The sequence below is a fragment of the Grammomys surdaster genome, unplaced genomic scaffold (assembly GCF_004785775.1).
Source record: "Grammomys surdaster isolate TR1022 unplaced genomic scaffold, NIH_TR_1.0 124820, whole genome shotgun sequence".
Classification (NCBI taxonomy): Eukaryota; Metazoa; Chordata; class Mammalia; order Rodentia; family Muridae; genus Grammomys; species Grammomys surdaster.
In genome coordinates, this window is record NW_021619764.1 from 122,655 (window position 1) to 150,514 (window position 27,860).

The 27,860-nt window shown below is 54.1% G+C and overlaps 1 protein-coding gene across 1 annotated transcript in view; it reads left to right on the forward strand.

The window, feature by feature from the left end:
* The window catches only part of Sspo (SCO-spondin), a 53,342-nt gene extending 25,866 nt beyond the window's left edge, over positions 1-27,476 (forward strand). Inside the window, exons 51-103 of the mRNA XM_028784722.1 lie at positions 86-208; positions 291-420; positions 577-702; positions 851-942; positions 1,829-2,002; positions 2,258-2,422; positions 2,940-3,189; positions 4,071-4,117; positions 4,269-4,439; positions 4,777-4,908; positions 5,122-5,267; positions 5,940-6,034; positions 6,900-6,952; positions 7,116-7,322; positions 7,455-7,625; positions 7,738-7,817; positions 9,199-9,368; positions 9,875-9,921; positions 10,021-10,212; positions 10,325-10,495; positions 10,694-10,894; positions 11,195-11,291; positions 11,387-11,586; positions 11,882-12,042; positions 12,872-13,032; positions 13,138-13,361; positions 13,623-13,664; positions 13,811-13,966; positions 14,683-14,892; positions 15,148-15,315; positions 16,560-16,691; positions 16,785-17,031; positions 17,283-17,435; positions 17,510-17,556; positions 17,737-18,081; positions 18,358-18,525; positions 19,038-19,168; positions 19,414-19,538; positions 19,720-19,766; positions 19,999-20,277; positions 20,580-20,738; positions 20,903-21,019; positions 21,686-21,824; positions 21,963-22,165; positions 22,800-22,927; positions 23,037-23,179; positions 23,275-23,321; positions 24,047-24,255; positions 24,888-24,983; positions 25,109-25,178; positions 25,392-25,522; positions 26,607-26,757; positions 27,291-27,476. Coding sequence (XP_028640555.1) covers positions 86-208; positions 291-420; positions 577-702; positions 851-942; positions 1,829-2,002; positions 2,258-2,422; positions 2,940-3,189; positions 4,071-4,117; positions 4,269-4,439; positions 4,777-4,908; positions 5,122-5,267; positions 5,940-6,034; positions 6,900-6,952; positions 7,116-7,322; positions 7,455-7,625; positions 7,738-7,817; positions 9,199-9,368; positions 9,875-9,921; positions 10,021-10,212; positions 10,325-10,495; positions 10,694-10,894; positions 11,195-11,291; positions 11,387-11,586; positions 11,882-12,042; positions 12,872-13,032; positions 13,138-13,361; positions 13,623-13,664; positions 13,811-13,966; positions 14,683-14,892; positions 15,148-15,315; positions 16,560-16,691; positions 16,785-17,031; positions 17,283-17,435; positions 17,510-17,556; positions 17,737-18,081; positions 18,358-18,525; positions 19,038-19,168; positions 19,414-19,538; positions 19,720-19,766; positions 19,999-20,277; positions 20,580-20,738; positions 20,903-21,019; positions 21,686-21,824; positions 21,963-22,165; positions 22,800-22,927; positions 23,037-23,179; positions 23,275-23,321; positions 24,047-24,255; positions 24,888-24,983; positions 25,109-25,178; positions 25,392-25,522; positions 26,607-26,757; positions 27,291-27,313 — 7,652 coding nt within the window. The 3' untranslated portion in view covers positions 27,314-27,476. The remainder of the gene's footprint in view (positions 1-85; positions 209-290; positions 421-576; positions 703-850; positions 943-1,828; positions 2,003-2,257; positions 2,423-2,939; positions 3,190-4,070; positions 4,118-4,268; positions 4,440-4,776; positions 4,909-5,121; positions 5,268-5,939; positions 6,035-6,899; positions 6,953-7,115; positions 7,323-7,454; positions 7,626-7,737; positions 7,818-9,198; positions 9,369-9,874; positions 9,922-10,020; positions 10,213-10,324; positions 10,496-10,693; positions 10,895-11,194; positions 11,292-11,386; positions 11,587-11,881; positions 12,043-12,871; positions 13,033-13,137; positions 13,362-13,622; positions 13,665-13,810; positions 13,967-14,682; positions 14,893-15,147; positions 15,316-16,559; positions 16,692-16,784; positions 17,032-17,282; positions 17,436-17,509; positions 17,557-17,736; positions 18,082-18,357; positions 18,526-19,037; positions 19,169-19,413; positions 19,539-19,719; positions 19,767-19,998; positions 20,278-20,579; positions 20,739-20,902; positions 21,020-21,685; positions 21,825-21,962; positions 22,166-22,799; positions 22,928-23,036; positions 23,180-23,274; positions 23,322-24,046; positions 24,256-24,887; positions 24,984-25,108; positions 25,179-25,391; positions 25,523-26,606; positions 26,758-27,290) is intronic.
* The last annotated feature ends 384 nt before the right edge of the window (positions 27,477-27,860 follow it).

Here is a 27,860-nt window from a genome sequence, read left to right on the forward strand (position 1 = left end):
CTGGGAGGGACCTCCGACAGTAGAGTCCCAGGGTTTGTCTCAGGATCTTCTGGTGCCCACCCTACTTGAGCTCTTCTCCCCTCAGACTGTGAGGCAGGCCTTGTGCATGTGAATGCTGAGTTGTGCCAGAAGGGACTCGTACCCCCATGTCCACCCTCCTGCCTGGACCCCGAAGCCAACAGAAGCTGCAGTGGGCACTGCATGCAAGGTGAGGCAGAGCCAAAAAGAGGAAGTAAGAGGTGCCCTTCCAAGCTCAGCACTGTCCCTAAGTGATTTTTCCTTGCACCCAGGATGCCGCTGCCCTCCTGGGCTCTTCCTCCAGGACTCTCACTGTCTGCCCCTCTCTGAATGCCCCTGCCTGGTGGGCCAAAAGCTGATACAGCCCAGGCTGACCTTCCTGCTGAACAACTGCAGCCAATGGTGAGCGTGCTACACTAAGGGGTGGTGCTAGTCTAGGGTTGAGTACTGGGCTGGGAGAGGCTGCTGGGCCGGGGATGGGGGGGGGTGCTCTGGAGAAATGATGCTGAATGGAGAGGCTCTGGTGCTACTGGATCCTTCCCCTTCTGTTCTCTGTAGCACGTGTGAGAAGGGGATACTGCTGTGTAAGCCAGGGGCCTGCTCCCAGTCCTGTGGCTGGTCTACCTGGTCCCCCTGGACTGCTTGTGATCGCTCTTGTGGCTCTGGAGTGAGGGCCAGGTTCAGGTGTGGAGCTGTGGCAAGAGTGGAGGAGATGGGGAGAGAGGGTCAGAGCGGGCTGCCCTAGTAGGAAAGGAATGGTAAAAGGATAAGGAGGGCAGGAGTACTGGGTGGTGAAGGAGGAAGACGAATGCCCAGGCAAGTCCCTCTTCAGGTCCCCCACCAACCCTCCTGCGGCACTTGGAGGTTCCCCATGTGAAGGTGACAAGCAGGAACTGCAGGCCTGCTACACAGACTGTGGGACAGGTACAGTAAAACAGGAGACTGCCTTCCTTTTTTCCAAGTCCTTGACCTGGCTGGTACCTTAGATAGCTAGTGAGTGAAATTGCTGGAGGAGGCTGGTGTCTCCATTTCCCTTTCCTGCCTGAAGTCTAATGCCGACAGAAACTGCAGTGGGTACTGTGGAAGGTTAGGCATAGCCAGAAAGTAGAAGTAAGAGTCGTGCCCACCCCTCCAAGCTGTGGTCCTGGAACCCGGCTAGGTGAGTGTGCTTTGGGGTGGGACAGATAGGCTCTGGTGCAGACTTCCTGGATACCTGGGCAGGCTGGATGCGGGGACAGGTGTCTGCAGAGGCTGGAAGGATGAGCTGCTGAGGGTTTCAGGTACCCAGAGCAGATAGGACTCTTAGAGGCAGGAAAAAAGTGCCAGTTTGCCCCCTTTGCCTCAGGCTATGTGTGGACCGAGGGAAGTCACTAAAGTGTAGGCTACTTGCTGTCAGTCTGCGAGGCAGAATGAGTGGTGGGTGACAGGGAATGAGGGCAGGAGGCTGAGTAGTGGAGTCAGTGGAGAGTGAATGGTGATCTCAGAGGGGTGGTCACACGTCACAGGGAACTTTGACGTTTCCCATATTGAGAAATCTAGAAGAGCTGGGCTGAGTGACTGAGGATGGGGAGCGTCATGGGCTGATGGCTGAACCATGGGGAAGCATGGGCATGAGCTCGGCAGGATCCATGGAAGGCTGTGCCCTAGGGGAGGGTGAGACGTGGAGCTGCAGAACTGGGTCCTAAGAACAGAGCCGTAGGAGTGATCCCAACCCTTCATAGCCGCTTGGTTTTTCAGACCTGACCCAGAAGCCCAACCCTTTGGCCAGCCTGTCTCTATACAACAGGCCTCTAACTGTCTTTCCTTTCAGAGATACCAGGTTGGACACCCTGGACATCCTGGTCCTCCTGCTCCCAGAGCTGCCTTGTCCCTGGGGGGAACCCTGGCTGGCGGCAGCGTTCTCGGCTGTGCCCCAGCTCCAAGGACACATTCTGTCCTGGAGAGGCCACCCAGGAGGAACCCTGCAGCCCCACTGTGTGCCCAGGTACAGCCCTGCCTTCCTAGTGTGGCTGGGAACCTTAGAGGAAATAGGAAAAAGAGAATGACCCCTTGACCTAGTCAAACCCCCAGGAAGGAGGGGAAACAGCCAACCTGGTGGATGTCCTTAAGCCACCCCATCTCACCCCCACCCAAAGTCTCTTTAAAAATGGGAAACTTTGATTGATATTATCTGGGATTATTTGAAATCCCTTCCTCCCCTGCTCATGTTTTCCACTATGGCCTCTGTTCTTCCTGACAGTGCCGAGTGCCTGGGGTTTATGGGCTTCCTGGTCCACCTGCTCAGCCTCCTGCAATGGTGGCATCCAGACTCGTGGGCGCAGCTGCTCTAGTTCTGCTCCTGGGAACCCTGTGTGCCTAGGACCCCACACTCAGACCAGAGACTGCAACATGCATCCGTGCACAGGTGCCACATTTCTTCCACGCTTTCCAGGTGACCCCGTCCACCCTGGGTTTTGACTTTTCAAGCTTTCTCTTTGTGCTTATCTGACCTCTGACATGCCACAGAGAGCTAGGGAGCCTTCGGGGACTCCAGTATCTCTCCAAGTCCCCTCTTCCTCCCACTTGCTGGGAACCAGATATTGGGCCAGACACTTTACTTGTCCCTGATAAGGGTATGTGACCTTGGAGGCAGAGCCCACTCAAAGGCAGAACTCATGGGGTGGGGGTGCAGCATTAGCCCATGAAATCTGTTTTCCTTGCTCCCTGATCCGTTGGGCATTCCTCCTGGACCAGACACTGGTGTTCTTCTGTTCTCAAGAGCATTCATATCCAGTGGAGCCCAGCTCTGGGACAAGGGGTGGGAACGGGAGAGGACTGGTGGGGAGGGACTTCCTCACCTCTGCCCTGTCAGTCACTACATCCAGGCTTTCCTCCTTGTCAGCATCTCTCCTGGCTCAGACCCTCTCTGTCCTCTCATCTAGCCCAGTGCCCAGAGAATATGGTATTCCGCTCAGCAGAGCAGTGTATCGAGGAAGGGGGTCCGTGCCCTCAGCTGTGCCTGGCGCAGGATCCTGGGGTGGAGTGCACTGGCTCCTGTGCTCCTAGCTGCAACTGTCCCCCTGGCCTCTTCCTACATAATGCTAGCTGCCTGCCCCTCAGCCAGTGCCCCTGCCAGCTGCACGGGCAGCTCTATGCACCGGGAGCAGTGGCTCACCTAGACTGCAACAACTGGTAGGCGACCAGTGGAGGATGCGGTGGGGACATAGCAGGGGAGAAGTGTACGAAGGGAGGGGCTATGCTCCAGAGTCAGGCAGAAATGGACTCATTCACATACTCTCTCAGTGCATGTTGGGGGCGGGGGGCTGAGGGCTGAATATGTGGACCACACTAGACACGATTCCTGAGAAGACTGCAGTGAATGAGACACTGGCTACGGCGCAGGTGTCTACAGGAAGTGTTCACTATGACTGTGAGAAGACTGGGTTTCAGAGAGGCGGGAGTCCTGTGTAGAGTGGAACTACAAACTAAAGAGGGGCTTCCTTTTTAAAATATAATTTCATTCTTGACAAATTCACATGTGCATATAATTATTCTGATCCTATTCCTCCTCACTCCTCCCCTTAACTACTTCCAGATCCACCCCAACCCCTTCTAACTCAAGGCTGTTGTCTAGCTACTCATGAGTAGGGAACCATCCACTGGAGAATGGTCCACCCACCACGAGCCATGTCCTTAAAGAAAACAGACTGTCCTTCCACCTGCACCCATTAGTTGTTATAGCTACCCAACTGGGGGGCTCATGAGCCCCTCTGGAAGGGGTTTTCTCCTTCTCTACATAGGGTCCCTTGAGTTCTGCTCTTTGAAGTACTCAAAACTGACACCATGTTTTGCCAGCAGAGGACACTCTAATACCGACCCCCCCACCCCCCCAGCATCACAGAGCCCACTGGATTTGGGAGGGAGGTTTGAGAATCCAAGTCGCACAGAATTTATTTCTGTGAATTTTATATATTTGGTGGCTCAGCTCCCTGGTCCTTGAGGCAGGTATCCAGTGTTTCAAGGGCAAGGACTGGGTAGACTGGATTAGAGCTCACTGGACTATCTCTTGGCAGCACTTGCATCTCTGGAGAAATGGTGTGCACCTCAGAGCGCTGTCCAGGTACTCCCTCCATGTGGTGCTCAGTGCTGAGACTGTGGGGGACTTTAGACCCTGCAGTGATAGCCTCCTGGGGGGTTGGTAATGTCCCAGGAAAGTCAGGGTGCAGGACAGCTTGCCCTGGTCTCAGACATCTGTCCCTTCACCCTGGCAGTGGCCTGTGGCTGGAGCCCCTGGACTCCATGGAGCCCTTGCAGCCAAAGCTGTAATGTGGGCATTCGACGGCGCTTCAGAGCTGGCACTGCACCGCCAGCTGCCTTTGGGGGTGCCGAGTGCCAAGGTCCCAACCTAGATGCTGAATTCTGCAGTTTGAGGCCATGCCGAGGTGAGAGTGGGGACCTAGGGCCCAAGACTTCCTTGAAGAACCTATCTAGGGTTCCTTCCAGAGAGAAACCAAGAATAGCCCTCAGGACCCCAGGAGTTATATAAGGAACTTCCCTAAGGGTCCCCAGAGGCCTTGCTAGTCCACTCCCTAAGAAAGACCCTCCCTAGAGGCCAGCCCACTTCCTCTCTGAAGGCTCCAGGTCTCTGAGAGAGGAAGTGATCTTGCAGGTAAAGCTACACAAGATGAGAAAGAAGGGGTGTGTTTGGATATCGGTTTGGGAAGGAAGTGTGCTGGGTGTGGAAGGTGAGACCTTTAGCGGTCTGAATGTTACCCATAGGCCCTGGTGCAGCATGGGGTTCCTGGACTCCATGCTCAGTGCCCTGTGGTGGTGGCTACCGAAACCGCACTCAAGGCAGTGGCCCGCACAGCCCCATTGAGTTCTCTACCTGCAGCCTGCAGCCCTGTGCAGGTGAGGGATGGCTTGGGGAGATCCTAGTTCTCATTCCCCCCAAGCTAGGATGCTTCTAACACCCTGCCCGCTGCAGCCCTGTCCCTTAAAACAGTATGACCTCTATGGTAACCTCAGCAATACCCAGAACGGGTGCCTCTCCCATGCTAGGATCCCAGAAGGGAGCTAAGTGGACAGGCTCTGTGCTTTTCCTTTTGTCACATGTGTCTACAGGACCAGTGCCAGGTGTGTGTCCCGAGGACCAGGAATGGCTGGACTGTGCCCAGGGTCCAGCCTCCTGTGCTCATCTCAGCACCCCTAGAGAGGCTAATCAGACCTGCCACCCTGGCTGCTACTGCCTCTCGGGAATGCTCCTGCTAGTAAGTATCCCACTGCCTGACCACAACTGGGACTTCCTCATGGCTTGGGACCCTGGTTTAGCAGGGAATAAATAGCCAGGGGCCTGGGCAATGGTGCCAAAGGTTTGGGACTGGAGACAAAGAGCCTGCTGAGTTAAAGATACCCTAGATAGCTGGTCTCTTGTTTATGAAAGTGGTGGTGGATCAGAGAAGTGTTTTATACATTTCACACCTTCAAATGTGTGTCCTCCTACCCACCACCAACTATGCGCTGAGCACCCACCGAACGCTCAGTTTTAGACTGGGCACTCAGGTGAGTGGATAATAAGTAAGGCATACTCAGGGTTGCCTACTGGTGCTGGCTACAGACACAGATGCACTCCTTAAAGAAAATGGTTGCCCGGGTTGTTAGAGGGAGTTCTGCTGTCGTTTAAGTCATAGTTCATATGAAAAATATATATCTCACACAGTTGATTTCATTTAACAGTTCAGTCTCATGCCTTGCAATGGTGGGGGGTCATTTTCTTCCTGAAGGAGAGGCTCATGTGCCCATGTGATCCTCAGCTGATAGAGGGACCTGTGTAGAGTTCTGTGGAAGGCGTCTGGGTGGCTCTTGAGAGGGACTAGGAAACGGAGTTCTGGCTTTGACTGGAGCAGGCTGGAGCCAGGGTGACAAAGGGCTTTCTATTCCAGAACAACGTATGTGTGCCTGCCCAGGACTGCCCCTGTGCCCACAGGGGGCGCCTTTATTCCCCAGGCAGTGCTGTGATTCTTCCATGTGAGAACTGGTAAGACCCTCCCACGCCCAGGTCTGCAGTAGCCCTGTGGTTCCCGAGAACTCAAGTATACCCATCTGCCTCTCCTCAGTAGCAGGGGATATTGGCTCCAGTTGGCCAAATAGATGCCCATTCTTCCCCTAGCCACAACCAACCAGCCCTGCCATCTGAACCTGCCCGCAACTCTCCAGCCACCCATCCTTGTCTGTCTTCTCTCAGGGGCTGGAAACATACTCAGTGGCAGAGGGCTTGCCTGGCATGTGTCAGACCGCTAATTAAATCTCCAGTAATGAAAGAAAAGTCACCTGTCTTTGTTTTCTCTACTTGTGTTAATTTCTAGGATTGTTGTAACAAAATATACCATACCAATATACATGCACATAAATGCATGTATACACACATGCACACCAAGCACATGCGCATACATACATACGCACAAACACATACACATGTACACAAACATGCACATGTTCTGGAGGTAGGGGCCTTGAAAAACAGCCATTGATGGCCACACATGTCCTAGATCAAGGTATTGGCAGACCTGGTGCCTTTTGAGGGCTGAGGGAGCATTTGTTCTAACTCACCGTTTTGGCACCCATCTGGCATTTTCTGGCTTGCAGAGAGCTGTCTTCTCTCTCTTTCCATCATCTTCCCCCTGTGTAGGTCAGCATCCGGATACCCTTTTCTTACAGGAACACAGGTCACACTGGATTGGCCACACCCCCTCCAACAACTTTACTAACTTGGTTATCTCTGGAAGGATCTTACCTCCAAATAAATGTCACATTTGCAAGTTTCAGCGGCCAGAGTTTGAACATAGTCTCTGTGGGCACCCAGTGTACCTGGGGTGCACCAAAGCCTCTGCTTTTCCTTCTAGCTCCTGCATCTCTGGGCTCATCACCAACTGTAGCTCCTGGCCTTGTGAGGAAGGTGAGAAAGGCTTCTCACTACTCATGTGTCCTTGCTTCCCATCCCTAGCAGCCATGGGTCTCGGTTGGGGTAGGAGACAAGCCTCAGAAGAGCTGAGGCAGAAGGTGTCATAGTACCTCTCCACATTGCATCATTCTCTTCTCTGTCTCCCATACACCCCAAGGCCAGCCTGCGTGGTCATCCTGGACTCCATGGAGCGTGTGTTCAGCCTCCTGCAGCCCTGCCCGACGCCACCGGCGCCGCTTCTGTGACAGCCCCCCAAATAGGGAAGCCTTCAGCTTGGTTCTGCTGACCACAGTGGCTGCCCCTACAACCCTTTGCCCAGGCCCTGAGGCTGAGGAAGAGCCATGTCTCCTCCCAGGATGCAATCGTAAGTGTCCCTTTAAGCTGATGATTGCCCTGAAGCCCTGGGTGGGGCTATCTCTGGGATACCTCATCCTTGTACTGGAAGCCTCCAGCAACCTCAAACCTTTTCATATCCCTTCCTCTGCTGCTCCCTCAGAAGCAGGGGGCTGGAGTCCTTGGAGCCCCTGGTCTGGCTGTAGTCGGAGCTGTGGAGGAGGCCTGCGGAGCCGGACCCGAGCCTGTGACCAGCCACCACCTCAGGGCCTGGGGGATTTCTGTGAGGGACCTCAGGCCCAGGGGGAGGCCTGCCAGGCTCAGCCATGCCCAGGTACCTGCAGAGGATGGGGTGGTCTCAAGAACAAAGAGTGAGAAGCTAGGAAGCAGTCTTGGGAGGCAGGCCAAGGTCTCCAACCTACTCTCAGCCCATTCTGTCTTCCCAGTGACCAACTGCAGTGCCATTGAAGGGGCAGAGTACAGCCCCTGTGGCCCTCCTTGTCCTCGCTCCTGTGATGACCTTGTGGTGAGTCTGGTCCCCCTTGGTATTCCCACATGACCTTTGGCTGTCCAGAGAAACATCCTTTGGGGAACAAGAGGCCTTGGGCTCATGGTCTCTTGCAGAGAAAAATGGGGAACAGGCATCCTGGTTGAGGCCCTGGATTTTAGTTTACAACAGTGTAGGCTTGCTCCGTCTTACTGATGAGAGAGCCAGCCTTCTCCAGCAGCCCTTGGCTTCAGTACAGCCAATGTTTCTAAATTAAAATGCCATTGCAAACACAGCATAAACATGTGGGAGGGGGGAAATCATCTCACTATATCATCGTAAGTGCCATAAACATTTTGGTGTACAAAATGAGTGTGTGTGTGTGTGTGTGTGTGTGTACACCTACGCGGACACTGTAGACACAGTTGGAGGCAAATACAGACAAGGTCTCTGAATCTGTGATCCCACATTCTGGGGGAAGGAAGACAGACATGGATTAAAGATTGGACATTATAAGAGCTTAGAAGTTGAAGACGGTGCTTTGAGGCCTGAGCCATATATATATATATACTGGAGGCCAGGGATGGTGTCAGAGAGGTGATGAGGAGGAAGAAGGGGTGCAAGAGAATTCACCTAGAATTGGATGGTCGCTGCAGGTCATCCTGAACAAGGCCTGTTCCCAGCTCTTTCCCACAGCCTCCCTTGCTATCCAGCTTTCCAGGGCACCTGCTCCCCGAGTGCTAGGGAGGTCTGGGCATGCCTTAGTTCCCAGGCAATCGGTGCAGGCCCCACACTGAGTCTGCAACCCCTGGGGATTGAGGTTTCACATTTGCAGGTACCCAGCTTTCAGATACATTCCTTGGGAGCTGAGGGGTGAATCTGTAGGACTGGTCCCCACCTTCCTCTTCTCAGTGACAGGGAACTCAGTAGCACGCTGGTTCCCTTCCTGCCCTTCCTCAGTTCTTACAAGAGAAAGGAGTTGTAAGGTTGTGCTTTCCTCCCTCTCTGGGCACCCTTCATTTTCACAGTGTTTCTCACTCATTGCAGGGACAAGATACGGACCAAAGTAAGTTCAGAATGGAAGGGCTTCTGCAGGTGTGCTGTTAGTAGGGGGAAGCCCATCATTTTGCAGAAGGTGTAGAGGCACTGAGGGCAGTGGTCATATCACATCCACAGTTGGGAAGTAGAGGATGATGCTCTTCTCTGACTCTGTCCGGGACCCCCTCACATGGAATGCTACCACTCACATTTAGAGTGTGGTTTTGTTTCCATGGTGATTCTAAATCAAGTTAGCAATCAAGATTAACCATCACATCCACCCACCATCCTTCCAACTTGGTCTGGGATTCTTTCTAACTCTCCACCGCAGGCTGTTTCCTGCTGATTAAACCCTCTGCTTGTTCTCTGCCCACCTCTCCAGCACTGTGTGTGGCACTGCCAGCCAGGCTGCTACTGTCCCCTGGGCAAGGTACTGAGTGCCGATGGGACCATCTGCGTGCAGCCCAGTCACTGCAGCTGCCTGGACCTACTGACCGGGAAGCGTCATCGTCCAGGCACACAGCTGATGAGGCCTGATGGCTGTAACCACTGGTGAGAGGCCGTGCAGTATTCCTGGGACACAAGGCAGCATGCTGGCAAGGCTGGCTTGCCTGGTGTCTGGGCATCTAAGTCCTGCTCAGACAGTAGTATACTAGATACCCCCTCCCCTGGAGAAGATGTAGAGTAGGCCCCATGACAGGAATCTAATAGGAGGGGAAACTGAGGCAGCCAGCTCCATATGTCTGCTGAGGGCTGAGAATTTGTTCTTGAGGGGGAGAGAAGAAGCAACAGATAGGGTGTTTATTCTTGCTGCCTGCCTTCACTTACCTGTAAGTCACCTACAGTCATTACCAAATACTGCACACCTGTCATGCTATCCCAAAAGGCCAGCTGACGAGACAGGTAGGCTTCTGAAGCATGAGAGAATAGGAAGAAGGGGATAGACTACACCATGAAGGTGCAAAGATGGAGAGGAAGGAAGCAGAAGCCAGATGAGTGTGTGGTGGCCTAGGCCATTCTAAACTGTCATCTTTTCCTCTGGCTCCATCCTGGCCTAGCACCTGTGTGGAGGGGAGACTTAACTGCACAGACCTCCCCTGCCGAGGTACGTGCTCGCTTGCAGCGTGGGGCGGGGAGCAGGAGTGTAAGGGGGCAACCTCAGGATCATATCACCTATATCCAATGCCTACCCTACCATTCGCAGTGTCTGGAGACTGGTGCTCATGGTCAGAGTGGACAGCATGCTCCCAGCCCTGCAGGGGCCAAACAAGGACCCGCTCCAGGGCCTGTGTCTGCCCTGCTCCCCAGCATGGGGGTACCCCGTGCCCTGAGGAGGCAGGGGAAACAGGAGTGCAGCATCAAATGGAGGCCTGCCCTAACCCCACCGCATGCCCAGGTGTGATGTTCCCATGAGGCCTGTGACCCTGTCCCAGAAACCCCAATATATGTTCTGACCCTGATGGCCTCCTGAGTCTTCCAAGACAGACAATTCTGTCTCCTTGGTGCAGTGGATGGAGCCTGGAGCCCTTGGGGGCCATGGTCTCCCTGTGATGAATGCCTGGGGCAGTCCTATCGGAACCGGGTGTGCAGCCATCCTCCCCCCTCTGATGGAGGCATGCCTTGTCTTGGAGGCCATCAGCAGAGTCGCCCTTGTTGGAACAGCTCCACCCTGTGTACAGGTGAAGGCTTTGGGGGTGGGTAAGGGAGAGTCCTTTGTAGGTCTAGAGACACGCTGCCTCTGACTCTGAGTACCACTGTACATAGGGCAGCCTCAATGCTCTGGGTGAGGTGTCAGGGCGGGGCCAATGTCTGCGTAACAGGAGGCTCTTACCTCTCGGGATAGCTCCTTAACAGTAATGCTTTCACTTTCTTCCCAGACTGTGGAGGGGGCCAGGATCTCTTCCCATGTGGACAGCCATGTCCTCATTCCTGCCAGGATCTGTCCCTTGGCAGTACATGCCAGCCAGGCTCGGCAGGCTGCCAGGCTGGCTGTGGGTGTCCCCCAGGCCAGCTCTCCCAGGATGGGCTCTGTGTGTTCCCAGCTGACTGCCACTGTCACTTCCAGCCTAGAGCCATGGGTGAGTAGTACCTCCCTTCCCCTCATCTCTGCCACCCGCTTCCGCCAGCAGCCTGTTGAGCTCAGTATCACTGCCTGGTTCTGCATCTCTACCCATGGAGGCCCAGGCCCAGGCTATAAGCTGGGAACTGGAAGCCCTGCATTTCCCACACCCTGGGCTAGTCCAGGTTAGAGAGTTTGCATCTCCTTTCTTCAGGGCATGGGTAATGTTGGAAGGGGTTCTAGAATCCAGGAGTGTTGGATGAGGAGCGAGGCGAGGCTGTTGTGCTGTCTAGCTACACCCTTGCTCCTGTGCCTTCAGGGATCCCCGAGAACTGGAGCCGGTCAGTAGGGTCCACACTCAGCTCCTGGGAGAGTCTAGAACCTGGAGAGGTGGTGACTGGACCCTGTGACAACTGGTAAGTGGGCTGGGACTAAGCTATGGAGCTGGACAGTGGTGCCTTCAGGGGTGTGGACCAGGCCCTCTTGCTGAAGCCCTTTTCCTTGTCACCAGCACCTGTGTGGCAGGTGTCCTGCAGTGCCATGAGGTGCCCAGCTGCCCTGGTCCTGGGATATGGAGCTCCTGGGGACCCTGGGAGAAATGCAGTGTTTCCTGTGGGGGAGGGGAGCAGCTACGGTCCAGGCAGTGTGCCCAACCCCCCTGCCCTGGACTGGCCCAGCAGAGCCAAATTTGCCACATCCATGTCTGCAAGGGTGAGCCCAGCCATCCTCTACCCAATGAGCCTTGAGCCTTGAGTCCTCTCAGGTCCTTTGAGCCTGACTCTGAGTGCCTGTAGTATCCTCTTCCTGTCCTCCTTCATTCTCTTCCCTTGTTAGTTATGAGCAAGTAAAGGAGGAGACAGCTAGATTGTGGGGGAGCCTTTGGGGAAGGGACACAGCCAAGAGGGTGGACAGTGTGACTCTCAGGCTATAGAGATGGTGAGCACAGGGGTAGGTAGTGAGGGCAGAATCAGACAGGGCACTGACTCCAGTGTTGTCCCAGAGACAGGCTGCCCAGCTGGCCGACTATACCGGGAATGCCAGCCCAGCGAGGGCTGCCCCTTCTCTTGCGCTCATGTCACTGGACAGGTGGCCTGCTTCTCTGAGAGCTGTGAGGAGGGGTGTCACTGTCCAGAGGGCACTTTTCAGCATCACTCGGCCTGTGTCCAGGTGAGAACTCAGCTGGCCAGGAGCCCAAGGCTGTGCCCACTGTCCCTGGCATCTGACAGCTCCCTACTCCCAAGGTACCTGTGGCCTCTTAGACAGTCCCCTTTGTCATGGGACCTTAAGTAGCACTCAAACCTGAGAGGCCTTTTCTACTGGGCTCCCATAACTGCGCATGGCACATGGACCAGCAGGCCTATCCTCTGTGTCGGGGGCTGTGGGTCTTCATTATCCTCTATTCCCTGACACATCACTGTGGGGAAATACCGCCACACCTTCGCCCTACCTGGCCCCAGATCCCTGTCTCCAGCTGTGGGGACAGATGGCAGGCAGGTGCTCTCTCCGCTCTGTTGGGTCCAATAGATAGATGTTCTGGGATTTTACATCTAATCCTCGTGGCCTCTGCCAGCCAGAACCTGAGGTGTTTTCTGGCTCCATTTCCCTGACTGAGAGATTATGACACTGACCCTGATGGAGAAAGAGAAGCTCCAAGGTCAGGGGGATGTTGAACATCAGTGCTGGTTTCACACTGAGACACCCAGAGTCCACTGATTACTGGCGGGATCCTTTCTGCCTCACCGAGTCTTGGATCCTTGGAGCTCTGCCAGTGTCGCTCTAGCTGTTCTGTAGAGAAAGATGGCTGACTCTTAGCTGGCTCACAGCCTAGAGGCCCTCAGTCCTGTGTGTACTGGGAAATGTCTCCTGAGGCCAAGGTCCTCCCTTCTGCTACCATTCCTTCTCTTTACCCAAGTCTCATCAGAAGCTGTATACAGATACGCAGTAGAAAGCCTCCTGGGAGATGTCACTGTCTCCTTCTGTTCACTCCCCCCTCCAGGAGTGTCCCTGTGTGTTGACAGTCTTGCTGCTGCAGGAGCTGGGGTTGGCTAGCACTGCCCTCAGATCTTATCCAACCCTTCTGGGAGATGAGGGCAAGCCCCTTGGACCTGGAGATGAGCTTCACCCAGGCCAGATGCTTCACACAGTCTGTGGAAACTGGTAAGGGAACTGGCAAGGTGCTGACTGGACTAGAATGTAAGGGGAGGGGATAAAGTGGGGATTAGAGCCACTTTGTCCTTCCCCTCGTGCCTGTGCTTTCCCCAGCTCCTGCGTACATGGGAAGCTGTCTTGTTCTATGGAGGAGTGCTCCAGAGTCCATGGCAACTTTGGTCCCTGGGGCACGTGGAGCCTTTGTTCCCGCTCCTGTGGGGGGCTGGGCACCCGCACCCGAACCCGCCAATGTGTGCAGCCCACACTTGTGCCTGGTGGACTGAGCTGCCGAGGGCCCCTTCAGGACCTGGAATACTGCTTCAGCCCAGAATGTCCTGGTAAGGGACATAGGAAGGAGCTAGGCAAACACCTGCCTGGCCAGGGACGGCTCAGCCTGTCTTTAGCCTCTCCTGTATCTGTTTATTTCTTCTGGTATCTCTGGATTTTCCTTCCTTTTAGCCAATACCACTAGACTTTTGTTTGGGTCTCCAACCAACACTTCTGGAGCTCTTACCAGATGCTCTGCAGTGTATGTGTGCTGCGGGTAGGGTACATCGAAGGCCGTGAAACACTTCTGAGCAAGGTTTCCTTTTACACAGGGACTGCAGCATCCACAGTGGAGCCGGTGACAGGCCTTGCAGGTATTCTGAATCTTCCTGCAATCTCTCCAGTATGGCCTATCTTTGGGCCTCCTCCCTGGCCATCCTACTTCCTGGAAGGGTTGGAGAGCCTTGGCTGACTACTTGGAAAGTATACTTACTCTTTCCTCTGCCCCTCCTTCCCACAGGTGGCTGGGGTCCATGGTCTCCATGGTCTCCCTGTTCCCACAGTTGCACAGACCCTGCTCACCCGGCATGGCGCAGCCGCACACGCCTCTGTTTGGCTAACTGTACAACAGGGGACTCCTCACAGGAGCGTTCCTGTAACCTACCCTCATGTACAGGTATGACTCTAATCACAGCCTTCAAACAACTGATCCAAACCCACACCTAGAGCTCAACACCCAGTTCCCCTGGAACAATCTAAGGATCTAATCTAATCTCAGATCAGTGTCTGACTCTAGGCCTCTTGCTTACTTTACTAGCTACCAGCTGCTCTGAGCACTGCCAAGTCTAGCAGGCTCCTTGGTCCGTGTGTGTGTGTGTGTGTGTGTGTGTGTGGTGTGTATGTATGTGTGTTTGTGTGTGTGTGTTTGTATGTGTGTGTGTTTGTGTGTTTGTGTGTGTGTGTTTGTGTGTGTGTTTGTATGTGTGTTTGTGTATGTGTGTGTTTGTGTGTATGTATATGTGTGTGTTTGTGTGTGTGTGTTTGTGTGTATGTATATGTGTGTGTTTGTGTGTGTATATGTGTGTGTATATGTGTGTGTGTTTGTGTGTGTGTGTTTGTATATATGTGTGTGTTTGTGTGTGTGTACTGTGTGTGGGGTTGTTTCCCGTCCCTCAGCAGCCCCTTGAGCCAGGGATTTCTGTCCCCTATGAGAACAAGGCAAATGGACCCAGTTGCCAAAACCACACACCCGTCAGTATCAGATAGAGAGCAGGAGCCCGGGGTATGGATGAGATCACGGCTGGCCCAGGTGAGGAAACCTGAAGCTGAGCTGGCGCAGGTAGGAGGGCCTGGGACAGGTTCTGCTAGCTCTAGATCTTTCTTATCATGCAGCGCTGCCCCTGTGCACTGGTCCTGGCTGTGGGTCAGAGAACTGTTTCTGGACATCCTGGGCCCCATGGGAGCCTTGCTCCCGCAGCTGTGGGGTGGGCCAGCAGCGTCGGCTACGAGCATATCACCCTCCTGGTCCTGGTGGACATTGGTGCCCTGACATCCTGACCGCGTACCAGGAACGTCGCTTCTGCAATCTTCACGCTTGTCCAGGTGAGGGGAATTAAGGACAAAGAGTAGCCTGCTTCAAGCTCCTCCCTGCCCCTTCCCCTGCCCCTGCCCCTGCCCCTGCCCCTGCCCCTGCCCCTGCCCCTGCCCCTGCCCCTGCCCCTGCCCCTGCCCCTGCCCCTGCCCCTCCCCTGAGAAGCCTTGCAATTAGCCTTCATGATCACGGCACAGTCATCTCCTGGCTCACCTGGGGCCCTATGTCTGAGCCAAGCCCTGACTGAACCATTCTCTTTTCACCAGTGCCTGGGGGCTGGTCCCACTGGAGTCCCTGGTCCTGGTGTGATCGCAGCTGTGGGGGAGGTCGATCCTTGAGGAGCAGAAGCTGCTCAAGCCCGCCACCCAAGAATGGGGGAGCATCCTGTGTTGGGGAGAGGCACCATGTCCGGTCCTGCAATCCCATGCCCTGTGGTACTACAGTGGTGACAGCTACTTCCTGCCTACTGAGCTTAATTTGGCAAAGCTCTCTCTGGCCCCACCTCTAACTTCATTTCCACTATACTCATGGGATGGAGACGGAAGCAGGCTGTTACTTTGTGGGCTACCAAGGAAACCAGAGATATTCAGGGAAGGGATGGCTGGATCTGGACACTGGGCTGGGATATCCTATGTGTATCCCGGTCTTTTGTGGCTGAGGCTGGGATGCAAAGCTCTACCACCTACCTGGCTCATGCCTAGGACAGCATCCTCCTAACCTTGTCTGCCCTCTTAACTGCTGGAGAACCAGTTAGCCCAGGAAAAGTTTCTGAGAGCTTGCAGTGTGATGTCAAGGTTATATGTGCTACTTTCAGGTATAAATTGAACCAGAGACTATAACTGAGCCCTTCTCCCTCTCCCTCCAACTTCCCTGACCCTGTCTTATTTTCAGCCCTTCTTTTCAATGCTCCCAGCCTTAAAGGGGCTTGGTTACTTCAAGGCCCATTTGTCAGGAGATCTCCATTCATGCTGTACCCTGCCTCCCACCTCAGACCAGGGCCATGAACCATTAGATGAGAATGTTAGCTTCTGAGATGTACAAATATCGTCTAGCTTCATGAACAGGAATTGGATGACCAGCTAGGTTCTGAGAACTTACTGGAAGCCAGAGGAGCTCTCTTTGCACTTAGAACAACAAAACTCCAGCGCTCTGCCAAGCCCCTAATTTTTCAGTTCATACAGATATGGGGGAACAGGGGTAATGGACCCTGGAGCCTCTAGGAGTCACTGATAGGAAAGAGAGAGGGGTTATCTTGCTGTGAAGAGACACCATGACCATAGCAACTCTTATACAGGAAAACATTTAATTGGGGCAGGCTTACAAGTTTAGAGGTTTAGTCCATTCTCATCATGGTGGGAAACATGGAAGCTACAGGCAGACATGGTGCTGGAGAAGAAGCTGAGGGTTCTTCTACATCTTGATCCACAGGCAGCAGAAGGGGGCTGGATTCAACACTGGGCGGAGCTTGAGCATAGGAGACCTCAAAGCCCACCCCCACAGTGACTCATTTCCTCCAACAAGGCCACACCCACTCCACCAAGGCCACACCTCCTAAAACTGCCACTCTCCATGGGGCAAGCATTGAAACCCATGAATCTGTTGGGACTATTCCTATTCAAACCACCACAGGGGTCTTGGGGCACCCATGTACTGTTGACTCTGGGCTTATCCCCTACAGAGGAAGGCTGCCCAGCGGGCATGGAGATGGTAAGCTGTGCCAACCACTGCCCCTACAGCTGCTCAGACCTGCAGGAGGGAGCCATGTGTCAGGAGGACCAGGCCTGCCAGTTGGGCTGTCGCTGCTCTGAAGGTGCATGCTAGAGATCCTTCTGACACCTCGGGTCGCTCAGTGGGAAGGCAGCGGTGGTCTAGGTACCAACATCAATCTGCTGCCTCTCCACAGGGTTTCTGGAGCAGGATGGAATCTGTGTGCCAGTTGGGCACTGTGAATGCACAGATGCCCAGGGTCGCAGCTGGGCACCAGGGAGCCAGCATCAGGATGCCTGCAACAACTGTTCCTGTCAGGCTGGGCAACTCTCCTGCACTGCCCATCCCTGCCCACCTCCTGCCCACTGTGCCTGGAGCCACTGGTCTGCCTGGAGTTCCTGTAGTCACTCATGTGGACCTCAAGGGCAACAGAGTCGCTTTAGGTATGGGCCTGGGTGACAAGGGTCTCCTTCCTTGCATGTCCTCTCTGACAGAATTCCTGGGTACTTCCTGGTTTCATCAGTGACTTTGCTCCATCCTGTGGCCTGGCCCAGCTTGAGCTGGTCACCTAGGCCTTTTCTTAGCCACCCTCATGCTCACCCTGGACTTTCCCCCCTTGAAGCCAGAAGGATTATGGAGGGCATGCATTGTCTTCCACCCCCTTCCCACCGCCTATGCCCCTGGCCCTGCCCAGGTCTTCCACATCAGGCTCGTGGGCCCTGGAGTGTCAGAAGGAGCAGTCACAGAGCCAGCCTTGTCCTGAGGCCCCCTGCCCACCCCTGTGCCTACATGAAGCCCACCTCCATGTTCTGGGGGACAACTGGCTGCATGGAGAATGCCAGCAGTGGTAAGCACGGTCCAGGAAAGGGTGACCCACTGTCCTGCTGGACAGCAAGACCCTGAAGCCAGGCTCTTTTGTAGCTCCTGTACCCCAGAGGGAGTGATCTGCAAAGACACTGACTGTGCAGGTTTGGGTTTGATCTTGTCCCCTACCCCCTCAGCACCCTCTTACTGGCCTTATGTCTTGTAACCCATCTCTTCTATGTCTTCTGTTGTCCCCCCACACACACACGATGCCACCCTGTGTGCTACAAGGAGTCTTTGCTACCCCCACCTCACTACTCTAACCTCACCTTGCCCTCTTACAGTGCCCAGAGGCTGGACATTGTGGTCCTCCTGGTCCTCCTGCTCTGTCTCGTGTGGAGGGGGAAGCCAGATCCGCACTCGATCCTGCATGATGTCGGCCCCTCAGCGTGGGCACCTCTCTTGCCAGGGCCCAGACACCCAGACCCAGCCCTGTGGGCAGCAGCTGTGCCTGCAGCTGCTGGAGATCTGCTCCTGGGGACCATGGGGACCCTGTTCCCGCAGCTGTGGCACAGGTCTAGCCTCCCGCTCTGGATCCTGCCCCTGTCTACTGACCAAAGAGGACTCTGAGTGTAATGACACATTCTCAGGCCTGGACACCCAGGCCTGCTACCTAGGGCCCTGCCAGGGTGAGTTGTTCCTCTGCTTTTCTTCCCTGGAAAATTCAGGGAATAAATGTTTGCCCTTGCGAGGTTATCTCTCTGAAATGTCTGTGTACCTACTCCACAACTTACTTTATTCCCTTCAGAGCCCTTTGCTATGTGCTCTCTTTGCCAACTTTGAGAGAATCCACCCTGTAGGGCCTTTCAGAACCCATTCGTTCCTCTTTCCCTATTCCAGCTGAGGAGGGGAGGGGCGTGATGTGAGACCCCCCACCCCCAGCCTACTTCCCTGCCCATCTCTAGAGGACTGCATGTGGAGTGACTGGAGCAGCTGGACTCGCTGCTCCTGTAAGGTCCTGGTGCAGCAGCGCTACCGGCATCAGGTGCCAGTACCCGTCCGGGCTGGAGAGGGCACCCCTTGCACCCGTCTGGATGGCCACTTCCGACCTTGCACCATTGGCAACTGCTCAGGTAAGGCCGAGGAATGAGAGGTCAAGGAGCTGAGTGGGAAGGGGGTCGGTACAAATGCCCAGGGTTTGCACTTACCCTTGCCCTGAGAACACAGTCACATTTCTTCTGTCCCACCCACTAGCTACCTTCCTCACTGTGATTTCCCACTGACAGCTGTGTTTTGTCCGCCTTGTATCTGGCTTCTGTTGAAACTGTTGCTCATCTTGTCTCTTCATGTCCCACCTGCCAGTCCCTGGAGTAGCCACCACAATCCTGACTCCTATAGTCCCTCCTCCTTGCAGCTCCCTGGATCTTCCCCAACCATCCTCATCCTTCCTGGGGCACATGTCCTAAGTGGGAGCCAGTAGAAAGATTGCGGACAATAGTCATGGCAGGCAGAAGGACAGTTTTGTATTGTCTATCACCAAGTGACCTCTCAAAGGTGTCACTGGGACCATGTAGCATGTGCTCTGTTTTGTGGGAGATGGTGTCCATGAGCTGTCTCACCACCGGCGTTCCTCCCTCTCCCTCAGAGGACAGCTGCCCACCTCCCTTTGAGTTCCAGTCCTGTGGCTCCCCCTGTGCTGGGCTCTGTGCCACACATCTGAGCCATCGGCTCTGTCAGGACCTGCCACCTTGCCAGCCTGGCTGCTACTGCCCCAAGGTAAGTTCCAGAAGATGGTGAGACACTCAAGAAGGGGGTGCTCTGCCCAGCCCCCGCCTCTGCTTCCCTCTCTAGGGTGCCCATCCGATGTGCCATGGAGCACATTGCTTCCATGCTGGGAACCTCTCCACACCTTGTCACCACACTACATATGTGCACTGCAAGAAGCCAGCATGGTGCAGGGCACGTAGATGACAGTGGTCCCTTTGCAGTCCCAAGTTGTACTGATTTTTCCTTCTGCACAGGGCCTGCTGGAGCAGGCTGGAGGCTGTATTCTCCCAGAACAGTGTAACTGCTGGCATACCTCAGGAGAGGGAGCTAGGGTGACCCTGGCCCCTGGGGACCTCCTGCAGCTGGGCTGCAAGGAATGGTGAGTATCTGGGGAAAGAGGGGCAGAAGTGTGGGGGCAAGGGCACCCCAACCCATCAGAAGCCAACTTGAGAGCAAGTGGCCCCAAGATGCCCAACTTTAAAGCTCTTTCATCTTGCATCAGAGCCCCGAGCTCTCAAGTTGATGAGCCATAGGCTCACCCTGATGTGTCCCTCCTACAGTGTATGCCGGAGCGGAGAGCTGCAGTGTTCCAGCCAAGGCTGTAATGGTAATCCTGGCCTTAGGAGACCTGTCCCTGTTCGCCCAGGGCTGGGGGACTTTGGGACATGGAGCTTGCATTATTAAAGCCAGGACAGTCCTAGACAAATAGTACCCTGTCCTGCCCTGACACCTTTCTTAGTCTTTCCTATTGATCATGATCCTGAACTCTTCCTGTCTGCCCACAGGGCTTTCTGGGTTGAAAATTTCCTGAGATCAACACAAGCCCTTTGCCCTTATAGGTCTTCTGCCTCTGACTGGATGGTCAGAGTGGTCACCTTGTGGGCCTTGCCTACCCCAGAGTGCCCTAGCCCCTGCCTCCAGGACAGCCCTGGAGGAGCACTGGCCTCTGAACGCATCAGGTCTCCCTTCATCCTCAGTCACTCTGCTGGCTTCAGAGCAGTACCGGCACCGCCTCTGCTTGGACCCTGAGACCGGGAGGCCCTGGGCAGGAGATCCTGCCCTTTGCACTGTGCCTCTCAGCCAGCAACGCCTCTGCCCTGACCCTGGAGTCTGCAATGGTAAGGGAGGACTGCAGGACAGCAGGCAGGATGGGTCTGGCATGCTAGCAGCAGGGGATTGTCCAGATGGAACTAGTCACAGATTCATTTCGTTGTTAGGAGTGAGGTAACCTGCTAAGCCTCCTGCTTGCTTGGCCTCCAGAGCTGGCTGGATTAGAGACTTGATGGAGTAACAGTAGCAATTGGGAAAAAACAGAAAGGACTGAGGCGTTTTTTCCAGGGGGAGGACACAAGGTCAGGGGTGAATGCCTGAGGCAGGTGGGGCCTCAGCCACTGATTTCCGTTTTAATTTTCCTTTTCAGACACATGCCAATGGGGACCTTGGGGACCTTGGAGCCCCTGCCAAGTGCCCTGCAGTGGAGGATTCAAGTTGCGCTGGAGAGATGCAAGAGACACTTCTTGGAGAGAATGCCGTGGACCCTGGGCTCAAACAGAGAGCTGCAATATGGGATCTTGCCCAGGTAACCAGTATCCCAGCATCTCAAGGGTATGGACACTGGAACATTGGAAATGGCCTCTGGACGTTGGTGCCTCTGCCCTGGTGGTTTATAGTGAAAGAGAAGGTCTGCTGGGGGCGGGGTGGGTATTAGTGTCCCCAGTTCACACTTTTACTTCTGGACCCCAGGAGAGAGCTGTGAGACCAGGGACACTGTGTTTACCCTTGACTGTGCCAACCAGTGTCCTCGCAGCTGTGCTGACCTCTGGGATGGAGTCCAGTGTCTACAGGGACCCTGCAGCCCAGGTATCTGTCCTGGGGTATCTAGCCTGGGGTATCTAGCCTGGGGTATCTAGCCTGGGATATCTGGGTTGCCCAGACTCTTCACTACAGGAGCAGGAGTAGAGTAGGGAAAAGGTCAGCCTACTGATCATGACAGGGCAAGAAAGTAAGTCCTTGAGTCACTTCCAGCAACCATTCTAAGTCCCTAATGGCTCCATCTAAACCTGCTGGGTTGCCAGCTGTGGCAACACACATCTGTAAATATGTGTCATTTGAGAGCCTGAGGCATGAGGATTGCTGAGTTTGAGGCTAGCCTGGGATACATTTTGAGTTTAAGGGCAGCCTAGGTTACGTAGCAAGATACTATATCAAAACAATGGGCTGTATAGAGGAGCACAGAGACATCTCCCACACACGGCCAGATGGTGAGACCAGCTTTGAATCCCGTCTAGTTGCTGAAGGGACCCATTATGTAAACCTTGTCCAAACGTAGGATTTTATAACCTTTTTATTAGCATGCATTAACTTTATACAAAATAATGAGTCACATCTTCATAATGCACACACTGTACTGTCCCCCTTTTCTCCCCATTCCCTTTCTTCATTCCCCAACTCTCCTCCTTAACAGTAAATCGCCCTTCCACACTTTCATGCCTTTTTAAAGCATTGAATCTTGCTTGCCTCTCGCAGGCTGCCGATGTCCCCCTGGTCAGCTGGTGCAGGATGGACACTGCGTGCCCATCTCCTCTTGCCGCTGTGGCCTGCCCAGTGCTAATGCCTCATGGGAGCTGGCCCCCACACAGGTGGTCCAGCTGGACTGCCATAATTGGTATGCTGCTATGTGCCAAACTATAAAGACTTTGGGTGGGCGACATGGGGCAGGTCAAGGCCATGGGCAATGTTGGGGAATGAAAGCTGTTTGTCACAACTTGGGACCTGAGCCTTTGGGTGTGCATATCTTCTATAGCACATGCATCAATGGGACCCTGATGTGTCCAGACCTTGAGTGTCCAGTCCTGGGACCTTGGTCAGCCTGGAGCAAGTGCTCAGCTGTCTGTGGTGGGGGCACTGTGGTGCGTCACAGGAGCTGTGAGGAGCATCCTGAGGGCGTTCCATGCCATGCTCTGGATCTGCAGCAGTGGCAAGAGTGTAACCTGCAAGCCTGCCCTGGTGAGTGCCCTGGGCCTGGGTTGTACAGCCCTGTAGACACAATGCTTTGTACACTGTGTAAAGTTTACCCTTAGTTTATTCACATGCTGATTCCTCGGCCCTCCTATCTTGTTTCAATCCAGACACAGCATTGCAATGCTTATACCAAGAATCTCCTGTCTCTAGATTGTGTAAACAGTTCTTACCATAATGCTGATTACCCAATGGCTGGGCAGAATAGTGAATAGGGTGGGACGTCTGCCAACAGAGGAAAGAGCGAGGGAGATGGGAGGAGGAGGAGCAGGAGGATGGGAGAATTAGAACCATGAAGAAGGGGTCCGATATTATTACATATTATGTAAGTATCATGGGATGGGGCTGGGAGGGAGCCAGATTAGCGTAGGAGGTCAAGGTAGATCATTTAACTGCTCAGCTATTAAGGTGAAGTTTTAAATATATCCTATGTCTTTTGTGTGGTTATTGGGGAATAGAATAAGGTACAGAAATACAGCCGCCTTATTAATTCCTCCTTTATATTTATATTAAGGATAATTCATTTACACAGTCCTCCATCTTTGCTGGCCCCATGCAGTGGGTAGAAGAGACCCTCTGTAACCTGCAAGTACCCTTCTCACTGCATATGTGTGTTTCTTAGAGTGCCCACCTGGGCAGGTGCTCAGTACCTGTGCCACTCTGTGCCCGAGCTTCTGCTCCCACTTGTGGCCTGGCACCATCTGTGTGCGGGAACCCTGCCAGCTTGGCTGTGGCTGCCCTGGGGGACAGGTGAGTGTGGCCTCTGGGTTCTGGTTTCTGTGGGGGAGGGGATAGAGGGAGATGCAGTTGGGGACCCATGGAGCCAGATCCAACCTGTACCTGAACCTATCTGCCTCAGCTGCTACACAATGGCACGTGCACTCCTCCTGCGGCCTGTCCCTGCACCCAGCTTTCCCTACCCTGGGGCCTCACCCTACCTTTGGAAGAGCAGGTCAGGGAGCTGCCCTCAGGAACTGTGCTCACCTGGAACTGCACACACTGGTGAGGTCCAGGAGGCTGGGTGGAGGGCCAGGTTGTTGAGAATGGGGTGAGGAGGTGGGATGGGGGCCTCTGAGCAGTTGCTTCTGTTTTCTTAGCACTTGTCAAGGTGGAGCCTTCATCTGCTCCCATATGGACTGTCAGGGTGAGACGTGGCTGTCCTTCCCCCCGACTCCCCTCCCCCCCCAAAGCCAAGACTCTGCTCAGGGAAAGAGAGCCCTATCTACAACCTAGACTAAGCTACTTGCTTCAGGAAATGGTCAGACCACTTCCCGGCCCTGAGGCCCAGTACTCCCAACTCCGCAATCCCAGAGCACCCTGTGTGTCTTTTCTACTGATGGTGGTATTTGCCAATACTGAGCTAGGCTGTATGAGTGAAGTCAGGAATTAAATGGTGCTTCCTACTGAGGTCCATAGCGGGTGAGTGGAGAGGAGGAGTCTGGCTTGGGAAACCCCAGACCCTCAGCATTCAACTTCCGGCGATGTCCACCTTTGCCACGCTGGGATCTGTAGATTCAGACTCGGGTTTTGCAAGTTCCGAAGCACCAAGCCTAGCTGCTGAATGAAGGTGGGCCAGCCACCAGAACAAGTAAAGACAGGAGGCTGTCTCTGTGTTTCTGGCCAGCAGGCAGCACCCTTAAGTTGTGACAGGGTACTGGAATCGCAGAGGTGAGGTGGGCAGAGTTGGTTATAGAGTGAGGGCTGTATGGGCCCAGTGTTTGATGAGGCATAGCTGACCGACGGCAGCTGGAACCAGGAGGCCGCATAGGAAGAAGTCAGGTCAAGTACCCAAGGCATGTGTAGTTGGGGCGGGTGATCTAGGTTGGATCCAGAGCTGACAGAGACAGCAAATGGATGGTCTTCCTGCAGAGTGCCCTCCTGGGGAAATATGGCAGCATGGGGAACTGGGGCCTTGCGAGAAGACATGCCCAGAAATGAACATGACACAGGCTTGGAGCAACTGCACTGAGGCACAGGTTCCAGGCTGCGTGTGTCAGCTGGGACACTTCCGCAGCCAGACAGGTCTCTGTGTTCCCGAAGAGCACTGTGAATGTTGGCACCACGGGAGTCCCCATTTGGTGAGACGACAGCCGCTTTTCTTGTCCAGGGACTCCCCATCTACAGACCTCTTCTGACTCCCTATTTCCAGCCCTGCGGTAGCAGGCAGGTTCTGCCTTCTCAGGACCCAGCTGGCCCTAGGTTGAAATCCCCCCTGGCTCCTAGCTAGGCTCCAGACCTGGGCCATTGCTCTGGCTGAAACTCCCAGGTTGGATTTAGAACTGAGATGTTACCATGGAAATCCCAGGACGAGTGGGAGTGGGCTGGGAGAGACAGCATGTATTATTGCTCTTGCAGAGGAACTGAGTTTAGTTCCCAGCACCCACATCTGGCGGCATACAACCATTTATAACTTCAGCTCCAGGGGATCTGAGCCCTCTTTTGGTCTCCACGTGCACATGTACACACACACACACACACACACACCTCTCTCTCTCTCCCTCTCTCTCTCTCTCTCTCTCTCTCCCTCTCTCTCACACACACACATACACACACACACACACAGAGGGAGAGAGGAGAGAGAGAGAGAGAGAGAGAGAGAGAGAGAGAGAGAGAGAGAGAGAGAGAGTTAGTTAGTTTAAAAATAAGAAAAGAAAATCTTTTAAAAAAGAAAATCTGAGAGTGACCAACTAGAGCGTTTCCCCTCCTGCAGCCTGGGTCTGAGTGGCAGGAGGCCTGTGAGAGATGTCGTTGCCTCCATGGGAGGAGCGTGTGTACTCGACACTGCCCAGAACTCAGCTGTGCTCAGGTACTCCATGGCCCTGGAGCCCTCTTGGCAGCCCCCTAGTACCTTCTATAAGTGGCTGTTCTTGGGGTCTCTGAGCAGGCAGTGTGGGGTGATGATATGTGTGACTTGTGGGTGGCTCTCTGTAGGGTGAAGTGATCGTGCAGGAGCCAGGGAGCTGTTGTCCCATTTGTCAGCAGGACACTCTGGGTACGGAGGGTAGGGGAACCTGTATAATGCCTTTCCCTGGCCTGCATCTTTCTGCCTCACAATCTCATGCCCAGCCTGCTATGTTCCCACCTTCCCCAGGCTTGCCCGCATGGGGATCATAGTAGCTCCCTCATCCCAGGCTCTGCCTTAAAGTTCCCCACCACCACCACCACCTCAGTCATAGCCTCTTCCTCTGTCTTGGTGCTACTCCCTCACCTCCAGAGGAGGAGCCAGTCTCCTGCAGGTACCTCACAGAACTCAGAAACCTCACCAAGGGTCCCTGCCACCTGGATCAGGTAGAAGTGAGCTACTGCAGTGGACACTGCAGGTCCAGCACCAATGTCATGACTGAGGTGAGCTGGGGGCTGACACTATCTAAGGACCTGGGAAAAACCCAGAGAACATGAGGAATGTATCCATTCTCATAGAGCTGACAGACCTGGTGCTATGGAGTGTCAGAGCCCTTCTCCAAGGTCGTAGTATACACACATCCCCAGAGTATGCCTCTCAGACATACTGGGTCTCTCTTAGCCAATAAGCTGAGATGCCTACAAAGAAAGGCTTGGGGAGGGAAAGTGGCTAAGGACAGACCCATCATGCTCACTGCAGGAGAGTACCTGTGCTTTCCCTGTAATGTCTACACCTGAGCAAGCCCAGAATCAAGTTCTCTCTGCTTGCTCCCCTTGGACCTACCTTTACCCCTGACTTCCTTAGCTTCCAACCTGGAAAGTTGTAACCTGGGCCACTGGCATTCCTTTGAATGGAGACCAGATCCTGACCTCCAGCACCACACGCGTTCTTAAGTCCTCCCATTCCGCTTCCACCAAACTGGGTTAGCTAGTGCTGGAAGACAATGGTGCGTTTTCTCTGGTTCCCAGAGATGCTGCCCCTCAGTCCTGTGCTGTGGTGCTGCTGGCCCGAGTGCCCCTGCCCTCCTGGGGATACGTTCTCAAAACACGTCTGGAACTTTTTAAAGACAGTATAAAGAAAGAAAGAAGGAACAGTTAGTTAAGAGATGATAATCTTTGCCATTTGAACTTGATACTGTAAGAATGTCTGAAAGAGTTATTAGCTATACAAAGATTACAGGTAAAACTCAATCACTATTGAGTTGGGGAGGAGGGTCTGCTCTGGAAGGGCAGCCCACTGTGCTTAGGATCCCAACTGTGCAGTTAGGTTTTGTTAGCAGTTTCATGCTGACTAGCCCGTTTCCATCTAGACGCCCTTAGGGTGGAAACCACAGCCTTCCGCTGACGCATCCATTCAGTGGGTGTTCAGATGTGCTGGGGCTGGAGTGAAAAAAAAATGGGCTTCTTGAGGAAGGGAGTTTAGGAGGCCAAGCTACCTTAAGAGTCCAGGACTGATGGAAGGGAAAGGCCAGGGGAAGGGAGGAAAACTCCATTTGATTCTCTACACTAATCAGTCTTTCTTGCCCAGGAACCCTACCTGCAGAGCCAGTGTGACTGCTGTAGCTACAGACTGGATCCAGACAGCCCCGTTCGGATCCTGAACCTCCTTTGCCCCGATGGCCACACAGAGCCAGTGGTGTTGCCAATGATCCACAGCTGCCAGTGCAGTGCCTGTCAGGGTAGGTCTGGCCTGAGAGGAAAGGGCAGGGCTGCTGGTGGGCAGGGCTCCACGGGACCAGCAGAGGCTAGGTCGGAGTACTCCTTAAGGAGCATGCACAGCACACGGTCCCATTCTTCCTTGGGTTTTGCCAGTCCACTCTTTCCTTTCCCCTCCTCAACATTCTGTGTATTTCCTTTCCAATTACACATAAACTTGGTTCAAATCTCAGTCTTCCACTGAGGTCAGTACCCATAATGCCATCCCTTAAATGGGCTGATATCTACGCGGGCTTGCAGGGAGGACTCTGGGAAGGGCATGCATGTACCTGGCAGGTTAAGTTACATATTTGATGTGTACTAACTGAAGTCGCACCATATTGCCAAGTGTGGGAAGATGCAGAGGAAGCATAATGACACCATCTAGGTGGGGGCTAGAGCTGGCTGCACCTCCTTCAGGCGGCTCAATCTCATCCTCCACTGCCCTGCCCTGCCCCATCTTGTCTCACTTGACCGTGCTGCCTCTCACTGGCCCATCTCAAAATTCTGTCTGCAGGTGGTGATTTCTCGAAGCACTGACAGGCTCCGCTGGACACAGTCACTGCTGTCTCTCTTGTGACCGTAGGGCTTGGTGGCACTCCCCACTTCCTTCAGTGTCCAGTTACCCGCCTCTGACCTGTGAACCATGCTCTGGCATTAATGCATTCTGAATAAAGTAATGCTGGCAACTAGTGCTGACAAACTATTGTGTGATCTCTGTTCCTGGTGCTAACAGGGGGCTGGAGGGAGAGTTCAGCCTGGACCTGAGTAGCAGGTCTGATGGGCCCACCGCACGTTCATCCTGGTGCTCTCCTCTGTGGCTTGAATAAGTCACTTTCCGTCTCTGCCCCAGTTTTTTCAACTCTAGTAGGACAGGGTTGACTCTAAAGTCTGAAGGGCTCCTGTGTTAGACATGAATGTCCCTGGTCATATCCCTCAACCCAGTGTGATTCCATCACAACACAGAATCCTGGAACAATCACTGAACTGTAATTTATATGGAAAGAAGCGCTCTCTCTCTCTCTCTCTCTCTCTCTCTCTCTCTCTCTCTCCACAAGTGTGTGGTTTTCAAGACATGGTCTCTATG